This window comes from Megalobrama amblycephala, linkage group LG6 (assembly GCF_018812025.1).
Source record: "Megalobrama amblycephala isolate DHTTF-2021 linkage group LG6, ASM1881202v1, whole genome shotgun sequence".
Classification (NCBI taxonomy): domain Eukaryota; kingdom Metazoa; phylum Chordata; class Actinopteri; order Cypriniformes; family Xenocyprididae; genus Megalobrama; species Megalobrama amblycephala.
In genome coordinates this window covers 25,975,747-25,990,072 of record NC_063049.1, presented here as the reverse complement: position 1 = coordinate 25,990,072, position 14,326 = coordinate 25,975,747, and the positions used below count along the sequence as shown (strand labels likewise).

At 34.0% G+C, this 14,326-nt stretch overlaps 1 protein-coding gene across 6 annotated transcripts in view; it reads right to left on the bottom strand.

The window, feature by feature from the left end:
* Positions 1-926: 926 nt before the first annotated feature.
* lrch1 (leucine-rich repeats and calponin homology (CH) domain containing 1) overlaps positions 927-14,326 on the bottom strand; it is a 45,682-nt gene continuing 32,282 nt past the window's right edge. For 2 of the 6 annotated variants that reach the window (XM_048193575.1, XM_048193576.1), the window contains 5 exons: positions 14,080-14,193; positions 10,782-10,891; positions 10,493-10,630; positions 9,864-9,941; positions 4,173-6,700 (listed from right to left, as the gene is read on the bottom strand). In XM_048193575.1, coding sequence (XP_048049532.1) covers positions 6,419-6,700; positions 9,864-9,941; positions 10,493-10,630; positions 10,782-10,891; positions 14,080-14,193 — 722 coding nt within the window. In that variant the 3' untranslated portion in view covers positions 4,173-6,418. Of the gene's footprint in view, positions 3,085-4,172; positions 6,701-9,863; positions 9,942-10,492; positions 10,631-10,781; positions 10,903-14,079; positions 14,194-14,326 lie in introns of those variants that run through there. The other 4 variants (XM_048193578.1, XM_048193579.1, XM_048193577.1 and 1 more) reach the window with 4 other exon arrangements.

Sequence of the window (14,326 nt, the reverse complement as noted above, 5' to 3'; positions counted from 1 at the left end):
ATTTTAAAATAAATGCCAATGTTAAAGGTTTATCTCCTGTAAAACTACCACTAAACACCAAAATCTAAGTGCTCTCCCTTTCAAATGTCTCTAAAATTACACTTTCTAATCCATATTTTCTATTCCATGTGTTTTAATTAAATTATGACAGGTTTATGAAGTGGAAGAAAAAAAATCCCAGAAGTTGCCAAGTATATGAATACTATTAGGATACACATTTGTTGCGTGAAAATACTAATTAAATTTCGAGAAAAAAGTCGAGATAAAATGTTGAGAATAAACTTGTTAAATTACGAGAACAAATTCGTTAAATTATGAGAAAAATGTCGTTAAATTTCGAGAAAAAAGTCGAGATAAAATGTTGAGAATAAAGTCATTAAATTACGAGAAAAAAGTCGTTAAATTACGAGAATAAACTCGTTAAATTATGAGAAAAATGTCGTTAAATTTCGAGAAAAAAGTTGAGATAAAATGTTGAGAATAAACTCATTAAATTATGAGAATGAAGTAATTAAATTACGAGAAAAAAGTCGTTAAATTATGAGAACAAATTCTTAATTTAACAAATTCTCGTAATTTAACAACTTTTTTCTCATAATTTAATGACTTTATTCTCAACATTTTATCTCGACTTTTTTCTCGAAATTTAACGACATTTTTCTCATAATTTAACGAATTTGTTCTCGTAATTTAACGAATTTATTCTCAACATTTTATCTCGACTTTTTTCTCGAAATTTAACGAGTTTTTTCTCGTAATTTAACAAGTTTATTCTCAACATTTTAGGATACACATTTGTTGCGTGTGTGTTTAAACTTAAAACCTCTAGCCATATTTTTGTTAGTAATTACAGTATAATAATGTGAATAAAGTTTTAAGAGCAGTTAAAACTTGAGTTTTTGTTGGCAATTACAGTACATGGATAATCCTTGTGAATGTTTTTATTTGTCATTAGTGCATGCAGATTATTCTCATGAATAAATCTCTCTCTGAAATTATACATGGAAGTGTTATAATTGCTTTTATACAAGAACTTAAATCATAATAAAATTGCTTTTTCGCCCTGTCAATTCACATTAATAAAATAAATTGTGCTTCAAATTTAAGTGAAATAACCAAATCAAATATATTCTTTCTAAAATAAGCACATCAAATATAAATGTTCTATACATTTTTCACGTCCACACACCATTATCACATTACAAATCCTTCTACCAAATACAAAACTCTTAATTTAAAAAAAAACATTTAAAGCATTTATAAAGAACTGTATAAAACGATTATGTTTGTAAGTCAGTTTGATAAGAAAATAATTTTGGCAACTGTCAAATAATCTCCAGTGAGATTCCAGCTTCAGAAGTTTTGGTCTGTTTCATGAATCTGAGGAGCTGAAGCTTTGGACATCAGACTTTCCGTAAGCAAAAACACACAAGTAGAACAAAGTAAAAAAAAAAAGTCCTTAGACACACAAACTTACATACAAAAAGTGCAAACATGTGCCCCCGTTCTCTCACTCTCACAAAAGAAACACTCTCCTGAAGATATCAATCACACATACACAAATAAAGAAAAGTATGTTGCTTTCTGTACACACACTCAGACATATTCTTTTAGTGAAATAATACCTGACTGACAGGTAAGCAGAACAGAGACTGTATGAAACTATAGTGAGGCCACACTTCCCCTGAGACAAAACATCAATGGCTCCCAAAAAACAGTTAGAAAGCGGTTTAGTTTTTCTTGACTGCTAACACACTATGACTGATTGATTTTCCCCAAATCTTTCATTCACATTTCTCACGTTTAACACATTTCACCTGTTTTCACACACTGAACACTTTTAAATTTCACTATTCTATGCAGAGTAAATTGTACCACATGTTGTACACCCTCAAACTAATGATTGTCAGATGTATTTGCTGCTGATTTTTTTAAATGTACTTATTTTTGCAGAACTGAGAGATGACTGCCTAAGGTAGGTAGAGAAAGTCTTTTTCATATTCAATTTGGTATTTGACCTTTTCTTCTCCAGTGCTTTTCATCTACTGTAAGATCACTTTACTGTAGTGTAATAAAAAAATCCTAAAGCCAGTTGTATTTTACTGTATCTGCACTTTCATTTATGTTGTATACTGTAATAGACAGCTGAGAAATTATTCCTGAATATATTATTCCCCAGTGGTTTTTGTTACAGTGTTGATTTGAACTGATCTCACTGCTATTCTCTAGGCAGGTAAGTAGTCTGTGCATTTGTTATTTGTTTCTGAGGCCAAAGTCTGATTCTGACAATATACAGCTTGTTTTTGACAAAAATATTTGATTCTGACCTGGAAGTTTCAGGTTTGTGCAAGTTGGTGTATAGTTTTGAGATTGTGTTTATAGTATAGTTATAGACAATGGTGAGTTGCTCCCATAAAGTGTGTGTTAGCAATCGAAGAAAAACTGTATACATTTTTTTTTTTTTAAAAATCACATATTTTAAAACTGGGAGAATGAGTGTTTTAAATCTAGATCACTAAAGGCCCAACACAAATATCATATAATCCTATAATCTAAACACACACACACACACACACACACACACGTACAGTATATATATATATATATATATATATATATATATATATATATATATATATATAATATCATCAGGAATTGTGCATATCTCAACTAGCTGCTTAATAAATATGTATATTAAATAAAGGAATTTTATATCTCAAGCTAGTTTTTGAGCTAAATTTGCATATACAACTAGGTACTGTGGGCAACAGTGATCACATAACAGTACTAAACAATAAAAAAGTAAAGGAAGTGAGGAAAACATGAGCATATACCTGCAGTTGAGGATCAGCTATTATAATAGGAATATATGGACAGTGTCCAGGGAATTTCTCAAAGATCATCTGGCGGTGAAGGTCCATCCACGGGGATTAGTGTGTGTGTGTGTGTGTGTGCGTGTGTGTGTGTGATTCATGTGAAGAGTGTCTGGTTGGTGGAAGTCTCATCCAGCAAAGCTTGGACAGTAATGCCAACTTTGATCAGTCCCTTCTCCTCCAAAATATGATGTGGCAGACATAATTTATCCTGGAGAAAGAGAGTCACAAATTAAGTGCTTAGTCAGAGAGGAAAGAGACAGGGTTCCCACAGTCATGGAAAGCATTTAAAATTTTCAGGCATAACGAAGTTTTTTAATTAGATGTCAAATAATTAAAATCTCAAGTCATTTAATTTTCTTAAGTGAAGATTCTTTATTTAAATGTTAAATTGTTGTTGTTGTTTTTTACTTTTATGCTCAGCTCAAAACATTTAATTGTTATCAAGAGCAATTTCTTTAAAAACATTTTTAAAAATCCTTATCTATAAATCACAAACAACTAAATTTTAGTGGTCAAAAGGAGTGGGAACCCTGAAGAGAGAAAAAAAATGACAGAAAATCTTCATTAAAACTGAATGCACTTTTTACTGAATGCAGTTAATTAAACTCATAGAGACTCACCTCATTTAGCAGTGATGCCCAATATGATATCAGTTATTCAAACAATCAAATATTCAAAATATATATATATATATATAAAATAATTGCATCTCAGACACTAAAGCCTAAACACACATACACTGCTGTTCAAATGTTTGGAGTCAATAACATTTAAAAAAAAAATGTTTTTAGAAGAAGTCTCTTATGCTCACAAAGGCTGCATTTATTTGATAAAGTCAAAGCAGTAATATTGTGAAATATTATTACAATTTAAATAACATATATTCAAATAGAATCCAATTAAAAATGTAATTTATTACTGTGATGGTAAAGCTGAATTTTCAGCATCAATTGTGGAAATTGTGATATATTTTTTTCAGGATTCTCTGAGTTTTATTCCCCTGTGAATAATGCTATAAAATATGAAATAAAGTGCCTAAAAGAATTTTGAGTGCTAATCACAGCTATTCTTAGAATAATTAAATACATTAATGCACCAAAACAAGATACAAGATATGAGATGAAAGAGCACGGTGTGAAAGAGAACTTATTTGAAATACAAATCTTTTGTAAAATGATAAAAAAAAGTGTTATTTCCTTTCAAAAAGAAAAAAAATCTCACCAACTCCAAACATTTGAATATTAACTAAATTGTAAGACAAAAATGTCTTAAAGAAACAACCACAAAACTGAGAAAAACAACCCAAACTGTACATTTATTCCTTTTCATATACAGGGTCGTAAAAACCACAATGCCGTACAAAGTCCATTAGCAGCAGCAGCAGCAGCACTGCACATAATTCAACACTGAGAGGAGTCAAAGAGTCTAGAGCTGAACAAACAGAAGCAGCTGAACTGTCAGAGCAACCCATGCAGTCTCATTTAAGCCTTTAAAGTAATACAAACACTTTTTGCATTTGGTAGCTTTTTGAGAAATGAGGAAATAACTGGGAAATTATACCAAACAAAAGGTCCTGAAGAGTCAATATTGCATTTTATTTTTAGCAAACTGGATGATGAAAGCAGAGCCAATTATAACAGATGTGATCGCACAGATAAGGTTCAAAGTATTTTGTATTTTGAGGAAATGATGTCAAGAGGCCTTGGTGACATCACTGTCTGTTCATTTACTAACTCCTTTTAATGGTTCCTTTTATCTGTGATGAGATGAACAAGGTCAGTCTATTATGTGAGATAAAGATCAGAACCTAAAATAGAATCGGAGGATCCAATTAGAAGAGACCAATTAGAATCAAGAATCAGACCTTCAAAGCAGTTAATTACATACAACCACTACACTGATTACTCAATTACTGAACTCATACAAATTGTGTTAATCTGATATTTCATAATTTAAAAACCTGCTTCAGCCCTTTATTACAGATCACTGATAGAATACATGAAGAAAATCTTCATGAAGACCCCATTATTCCTCATTGTTTGGTTTGGATTAGTCACATCTCTGTGGAATGATGCTCACTACATTAATTAAAAAATAGGTTTGCTTCACACCGTATGCCATTTTGTTTTTCTAATGAACAGGAAATTAAAGAAACGATTCATTAGTCCTATTCTGATCTCTCGTAAAGAGAATAAAAAAAATGCTATTGATGGAGTTTTGGATAAAATAACACTGTAATCATTTATGACTGTGCAGGATATTTAATAATTTTCAATAACACATCAACTTGAAAAGATCAGTCCTTGACTGCTGATCTTTAAATACACTGTTAACCAAAAGTTGCTGCTTTTAACATCCATCAGATTAATTAGCCCTTATGCTAATGATTAATATTTTTAATCATAGATTTAACCTCACCATACAAGACTTCTGTGCAAAGCAAAGCTATCGTTTTGCTTTAATGACATCTGGGCCTTCACTTACTCAAGTGTTCTCATATTATCATCTGTAAATTGTTTTTTATTTTTTGAAGTAGACTAAATGTGCGCTTGATTCCTGTCGATACATTGCTGGTCGCCGGCATGATTGGCATGAGGCAAGACCTCCGTATCCATTTCTATTATTTTAGTTTTGTCATGCAGATGCTAGTAACTATACCACTTATATTGTTTATATGTGCATTTTTCAAGATGACCAACAAAATATCAGCGTCATGACTGCTGAAATTCAACTTTCTGCAACGGGATTCAGAAAGAGGTGAAAGTGAGTGAGAACGTGGCCATTTTTCATTCCTTATTAAAGTGCTCAGTGCACCTTCCGCGTACATGTTTGTAAAACGTCTGTTTAAAGATGGTTTCTTTAGCATTTTGCAAAGACTAATAAATATTATATTCACCAACTAATAAATAATACTTCCTCAAACATGAAAACATCAAGTTCCTATATTAAAGAGCACATGTTGTTCTTACAAAAATGTATTGTGTTATGTTTGGTTTCACCATAGCAAAGTTAAGATGTAAGCGTTGGTTAAACGTATGAAACTATCCATCACAAACCTGTTTTTTGCATTTGTTTTTTTTTACGGTAACACTTTACAATAAGGTTCATTAGTTAACATTAGTTAACTACTTTAGTTAACATAGATTAAGAATGAACAATACTTCTACAGCATTTATTAATCTTAGTTAATGTTAATTTCAACATTTACTAATACATTATTAAAATCAAGAGTTGTGTTTGCTAACATTAGTTAATGGACTGTGAACTAATATGAATAAACATTAATGAACATTAACAAAGATTAATAAATACTGTAACAAATGTATTGCTCATTTTTAGTTAATATATTAACTAATGTTAACTAATGGATCCTTATTGTAAAGTGATACCGTTTTAACAAATTCAAATTTGCTCCTTCAAAAAACAGGCAGTGTCTATTTTAAGACAGACTTTCTTAAGTGTGGCCATCAGAAACTGTCCAATGTGCTTTCCAGGACCAATAAATGATATGATGTGTTATTTGTGTTTTTAGTGCATGTATGTTATTTAAATTCGCTCCAGCTGTAGGCCACAAACAGCATCACCAGACAGAAAACGTGCAGCAGACTTGAGCCAATCAGATCCCATATTTGCCAGGAAGGAGGTGGAGTCTGAGTGGACTCGGGGATAAGCTTCTTGACCTCTGTCTCTCTCTCCCTGCCACTCTCCACCTTTCCTTCCTTCTGCCTTGTTCCTGTGCTCTCCACCATGAGCAAGGCCGCGACCACGGCCCAGAGCGGACGCAGGTTACACTGCAGAACGTCATAAGCCGAACAGAGAGAGGACTGAGAGAGATTCAAAACATAGAGAGAATGGCAAAGAGAACCAGGAAGAGGAAGAAGAGAAGAGAACAGAGTAAGAATGAAGTATAGATGGAGGGAGGAACAAAGGGAAAATGAAAACAAATAAGAGGGGAAATAAGAAAAGGAGAGATCATCCGTTCGGCACCAGAGAAAGATAAGGAAGGTGATTAGACAGTGATAAAGGTCAAAGGTAAAATGCTTTGAGCTCAACAAATGGTAAGAATTCTGGATCATTCTCAGAAAATGGTGCCATAAATTTGTGTTCCAGTAACTTACTCAACAAAGCCACATTGTTTGATACATTGTGTAGTGCTAAGAGAGTTTGAAATCTTTTTTAAATAAAGTAAAAAACAATCATTTTTTTCATGAAAACCTCAGTCAGTTTAAATGTTCTCCTTCATCTCCATTACATGGTTTATATAGTATTCTGTTCAATCTTTTAAACTGTGACATTTCCTTCTTTATAAAATGATTTCATGTTTCTAAAGAAATGACATAATATTTGTGTCTTTGTTGACCACATGGTTCAAACAAAGTTCAGTGTATATTACAGTATTTCAGTTATTTCAATTTGCTCACACATATTGGCATCATCTCTCTCAATAGTTCAGCTAGTTTATAAAAAAAAAAAAAATGGTGATACATAAGAATTCTTGGCACAAAGGACAAGAACATTGATTAAATAATGTGGTGTGGTGCAAATACATATGTTTTTCTTCAGAAATCATTCTAATATGGCGATTTGGTGTTATTATCAATGTTGAAAACTGTTGTGCTGCTTAAATTTAATGTATGTAAATATAAATGACTTTAGTGTAATTTTTAATCAGTTTAATGTTTCCTTTCTGAATTAGTATTCATTTCTTTAAAAAAAAATAACAAACTGAACCCAAACTTTTGAATGATAGTGTATATAATATGTTTGAAAGTGTATAAATTACACTTTTTGTGACCATTGAAAAAAAAAAAGGACTATTTCTCTGAATTTGGTTATCTAATCATAATATAAATGAGAAATATGAGGGGATAATAATTTCTAAATCATCTTTTTAACCTTGCAAGAAAAAAAATCCTCAAATTTTCAAGCACAATTGGCACCATTTCCTGAGAATGACCCTCTTATTGCCTTCTGAAATAGAGAGTTTTCCAAGAGAGAGGTTGAACATTATCAGTCATTGTCTCTCTTTCAGAAGGCAGCTGTGGCTAGTGTGAGGTGTTGCTGGGGCAGATGCTGTTAGCATGGTGGGTAGCAGAGCATATGCAGTAGTGATCTTATGCCAGGCACAAGTCAAGCTACAGCATTAAAAACTGTACAAAGCAAGAGAGCTGCGAAAGCCAGTAAAGAGCAGAGCAGGTCAAGCTAGACTACTGCGTAACTCAACGACTGTACTACACCCCAAGACAAGTTAATAATCAAAACAATGATATATAAACTTTACTAAGACCAGAAGTTACCAAACAAACAAAGCTTGTCACATTATCCCTGAACACATTAACAGAATAAACTAGCCTGTTAAACAGCATCAGCTACACGTAACAGGATAGCAAACACAAAAGACACATAATGACAAAGCTAGCTGCCATGCAGACTTGTAGTAGTATACTGCTACTACAGACACAAGCTATGACGACTACAAGGTTCCTGTACGGCACACTAATCAGAACAGCCTGTTATGAATGGCTTGGACCAAGCTCAACCCATAAAGACATGAAGACAACATCTGGGTTTCTACAAGAAAGGTCACTGATATGATAGAATAACCCTTTTTTGGTGGGTAGGATGGCACAACCAATAGAAACTTTTGCACAGTTTGAGCAAGAATGTAAAAAGTGGACCCAAAACTGACTACTGACCCTCACTCGACAACAACAAACATTTCGTCCATGTTTCAAGGGAACATGGTCGTTGTGCTCATTGTGGCTATAGTTTGGACACAAACAAAGATTTTCATAGAAGAGATAGCTGTAATTGCTTCTAGCTTTATCTGGTTAGGACAATGTATTACGCAAATTGTCACACTGGAAAAATGAAATAATGGTTTTATGGACGATTTACACAGAAATTCATTCCACTCATGTGTCATGGTCCATTGTCTGTTTATCAGTACAATGGAATCCTGTCTGTCACAGCTCGAAGAAACATGATCATTTATCAGAGAGCAGGTCAGAGCCATCAACAGGATGGAATGAAGCTCTGGAAATGGATGAAGCCTAAAGCCATGATGATAACATCTTAATACAAGGGCAAGATGCAGCTCTAGTATGAGGTTGTGAGAAAGTGCCTGTAAATGCTGTTCTATGATCAGTTTTTCTCAAAATCTATTGACTACAGAAGGTCCAGTATGTTCTTGAAGCTGCTAAACACAAGGCTCCAAAATGTTTTCAAGGGCATGACTGATCATAGACCAGTTTGAGGCAATCTCAGCTGCTTCAACCAATCATATTAGGGGTGGCTGATGATCAAAATCAGTTATTTCATCAAGTGACAACATGTATTTAACCAGAACCGGTTTTCAAGAAGCCCCGTGTGTACAGGTTCATTTTCACAAAAACTCCTTTGAACTAATCGGGCAGGTTTCCCAGGTTTAGATAAATCCTGATTCAAAGAGGAAATTCAGTGGAAATCCCCATTAACAGTACACTTCATTGACAGACTAGTTATAATCTGTAAAATGTATAGAATCAGAGTCTCAGTTGGCAGTAATACCTGCAGCTATTTTCTATGTAGGCAATATAAACACAAGAAGAGATCCTTTTTACTTCAATAGGGAAAAACTGAAACAGAAACTGTTTGTCAGTAATAAAATATGTTTCAGATAAGCAATAGAATCAGACAAAAATAGTATAATAAATTATGCTTCTTTCGTTCAGTAACACTAAAAATATATTTGATCTGTGATTGACTTCCTACAGCCGTCATGTTGATCATTGTGGTTTTTTACATTCATTTCTCTACAAGTGGTCTGTCTCCCCCTCCTTATACTGCATCTGAGAAGACATCATTTTACACCACCAATACCAGTAAATAAATGCTTTTAATTTAGGACAGTACATGAGAGACTGGTATAGCAAAACCCATACAAACAGCGGCCCTTGAAATACAGATCTAGTTCATTTGGCATTCACAAAAAAATTACTTATTCACCTGAGGGACTCCCATTTTCCTGCAGGCGTCCAAAAAGTTTTCAACGTTTCTGCGACATTTAGCCATGCTAAGCTTGGGCTGAAGGTTTAATGTGTCCATATACAGATATAAAAAAAAGAGAAAAAAACACAGGTTAACTAAATTCAGTTCTGAAGTTACTACACTACTGTTCAAACGTTTGGGGTCAGTAAGATTTTTTTAAAAGAAGGATGCATTATTCAAAATTGACAGTAAAGACATTTAAAAGTTACTAATGATTTCCATTCCATACATGCTGTTCTTTTGAGCTTTATATTCATCAAAATATCCTGAAAAAGCACCAAATCAGCATATTAGAATGATTTCTGAAGGATCACGTGACACTGAAGACTGGAGTAATTCAGCTTTACCATCAAAGGTATAAAATACATTTGAAAATATATTAAAATAGAAAACAGTTATTTTAAATTGTAATAATATTTCACAACATTTCTGTTTTCACTGTATTTTTATCAAATAAATGTAGCCTTGGTGAGAAAAAGAGAATTACAAAAAAATAAATACAAACTAAAAATCTTACTGATCCCAAACATTTGAATGGTAGTGTATAGTGTTTGTGTGAATGTGTGGATAATTCAGGGATGACTCACCACTGCAGGGGATGGTACATGGATACTGGCCACTGAACGCGGCTGAATGTGATTGACTAGGTGACAAAGCACGACCCCATCCATGAGAGACGAGCCCAGATCTTCAGGAAGAACTACTTTCAGTCTGCTCTCAATACTCTGGCAACATCAACATGGTTTGGTAATAAATAAAACTGTTTCATTTAAATCTTGTGGGGTCATTTCACAACTATATAGGCAGTCTAGCTAACTAACCAACTAACAAATACAGTTATTTTATATACTTAGCTTCTGTGTGAGCGTTTCGTACCTCTCGTAGTTGCTCTATGAGCTCCAGCTCCTCTCTGAGCTGCTCCATCTTTCTCCTCATGGTGAACTGAGGATCCACTGACTCCAAAGTCTTGTGGGTCCTGAAAAACACTGTCACACAACTGAACCGTCATCAGTCTGCACAAAGCACATTGTATTTCCTGTCTTACTCTCACATGCATAAAGACACACTCTCATTTATTCAATTTCATTTAAAGTCACATTCATCATGATATCCCAAAACTCTAAACTTTAGGTTACATATGGTGATTTTGACATGAAGAGGCTAAAACTGTTAATAAATATTATTTTTGGCATTATGCTGCTTTTTAATAGACAAAAGGCTTAATCACAATGAACATTCTGTCCACATTTGACAGCTCACAGCCATTATTATACACTATTTCCCCACAAGGGGGAGCACTGGACATGAGAGAGAGGAAGATAGAGACAGACAAGAGCACAACGCTTCATTCCACACATCTGAGTGTGCTTCTGTAGTTGCATAACTACTCATCCTGTGAAGAAATGAAAATAAGAGGACAGTATGTAGGGAACACTAAAAGGATGTTATTCCAGAACATTCCTCCCTCTTTTTGTTGTCTCAGTTTAAAGCCCTGGAGCCATGTTTCTGTGCTCGGACATTGACGTAATACATCAAGCACATGCTTGACTTCTCTGGGCAGCATTAGTGAGAAAAAAAAAAAAAAAAAAAGTGTTTGTGTGTACCTTCTTAAACATTTTGGGACAAATTTGTAATCATAAGTGAGCTAAATCTGACAAAATCTCCTTTGGTAAAAAAAAAAAAAATTGTACAAAAGTAAATAAAGTTATTTTTTATTCTAAAAATCCAGAAAGGATAACTAGCAGTATATAAAAACAATAGAAGTCTACCGAATTTCTACCGAAAAAAACGTTTTACCGAACGTATGTGCGTTTGCTTCAGGGGAAAAAAAGACGACTTAAAAGTCACTTCTCAAACTTCAGAGGCGAGTCTGTGTTTTACAGCCTATTTACTTACTTAAAAGTGTGTATTTATTATGTTCAAATACTTTCTTCATTTTTCTGCCAGCCTAACATAGAAACACTGACTCAACCAATGGCATGAGTTTTGGGGGCGGGGCTTTCTTTTTGTTCACCAATAGCAAACTGTGTTTGGAGAAAACTGTTTGAAAACATTTTTTTTTAAGCTAGTGACACAAATTAAAAAAATGTAGCTTTTAAGAAAAATGTCTTTTTTTCTCACATTTTTTTTTTAGTTTCTATCTCACTATCTCTCTAAGAGCAGCACACACATCAATCAAACCAAGATTCATTCTCGCTTTTACTGTTACATCGTATGCTAGAGACACTGAGTATTACAGAATGTTATCCTTAAACGGTGACACTTTAGATTAGTGTCCAATTCTCACTATTAAATAAACGTTAACTATGAATTTTGCCCCAATGAACTCATAATTACTGCTTATTAATAGTTGAATGAAGTAGTTTAGGTATTGTTTAGGATTGAGGGATATAGAATATGGTCATGCAGAATAAGGCATTATGTGCTTTATAAGTACTAATAAACAGCCAATATCCTATTAATATGCATGCTAATAAGCAACTAGTTAATAATGAGACCTTAAACTAAAGCTTTACCGAACAAACTTACAGGTCAAAGAAAGAAACAACACACAGGAGAATTTCTGACGTCTAACAGGAAGTTACAAATTCTACAAGTTCTCTACGAGTATTCCTCTTTTGGACTGTGCATGTTTGCCTAATATGATTTTAACTACCAATAAGAGTGTAATACTCTCAGTTCAGTGTTTATGTCAGTTTTATGTTTAAAGACATTTCACAGATTTCCCCTAAAATTGGTTTAGATCATATAATAAGGCAGCAGATTCCATCTCCATGAGTCTCCTCATATTATAAAGTCCAATAGTACCTGTTTGTATAAAGCTATTAATTAGTAAAATGTTCCCTCTTTCCAACACTACCTCTTCCTCTCTCGTAAGACAATGAGCTAGTACACATGTCTCTTGGCAGTTTTTCATCCTCTGAAAGCATTTCCACTTAAATGGAGGTCTGATTTTCCCTCTGGGGCCATTATCTAATGCTTCAAAATAGCAGCTCTATAAATACATGCATCTCCATTTAAAGCCACTGGGCCACCCCAAATTTCAGCTCAACCACATCCCCTCTCTCACTCCAGTGTTTTAAAAGACATTTTAATGCTACACCACAAACCTCAGAATTTTTTTTACTTTCATTAAAAAAATAAATAAATAAATAAATTCTCAGTATATGAGAAGTGACTATTTTTACTAAGCTTAAAGGGATAATTCACTCAAAAATGAAAATTCTCATTTACTAACATTCATGTCATTCCAAACCAGTACAAATTTATTTCATCTGTGGAACATAAAAGAAGATATTTTGAGAAATGTCTTAATTTTTGTCCATACAAAGGAAGCCACTGGTCACCACCATGGTTTGCTTATCAATATTCTTTAAAATATCTTAATTTGTCTTCCACAGAAGAAAGACAAAGTCATACAGGGTTGGAACGACATAGTAAATAATGACAGAATTTTCATTTTTGGGTGAACTAACCCTTTAATTGGAAGCTAGTGATAGTGAATCTTGTCAGGAAATAATTATTTAATTCAAAAAGATTCCAAATTCTCTCCATCAACCAAACACCTGTTGAAAGTGAAATGCTGGTCAGTGGGCTGAAGTATTCAGCCATCTCTGAAAACCAACTGTGTCATTTCTAAAAATTGATACTCAAGCAATAAAAGAGACAAAAAGTTGGACAAACTGTATTTTTACATTGTCTGAGGATAACTATCAGAGTAATGAGAGTAATGCTTGCCCAAGCAAAGTCTGCTGCCATCATGCTAGGGTACTGTGGGTGGTCGCCAGAGCGTTGCAATGCAGTCGAGTGTTGCAAGGCAGTTGCTAGGGTGTTCTGGATGTTATTAGGGATTGCTATGTGGTAGCTAGAGTGATGAGTGTACTAGGGCATGGCTAGGCAGGGGCTAGGGTGTTCTGGGTGGTTCTGGACCCTGTAGCGCAAACAGTGCAGAACGAGTTTCATACTAATTTCATATTTAGGGTTTAAAGGATTATTCAAATATCTATGATAGTGACCAACAAAAAAAAAAAAAAGAAGAAGAAAAACTATATATATATAAATAATAAAATATTATAAAGAACAATAAAAATACCTGAAATGTCATCTTTGACAAGAAAACACAAAGAGATGCAACGCATGTGACTGCATAGGACGATACATTGAGCAGACCTACCACTGCTTGGCATGTCTCCTTCAGCTGGGCTAGGGGGCGTGTCTCTATCGGTGGGCAGGGCCTGTGTAAGTGGGAGGGGACAGGGCGGAGTCGAGCATAGCACAGAGGGTGAAGCTAGATGTAGGTATCAACATAAAGGGCAGTACCAGTAGGAGGAGGAGCCAAACAAGGGATTTTCATTTGAAAACCATAGAACACAGGCAGGGGTTTCAGGTATCAGTCAGAAAATGGGAGGGTGCCAAGCAAC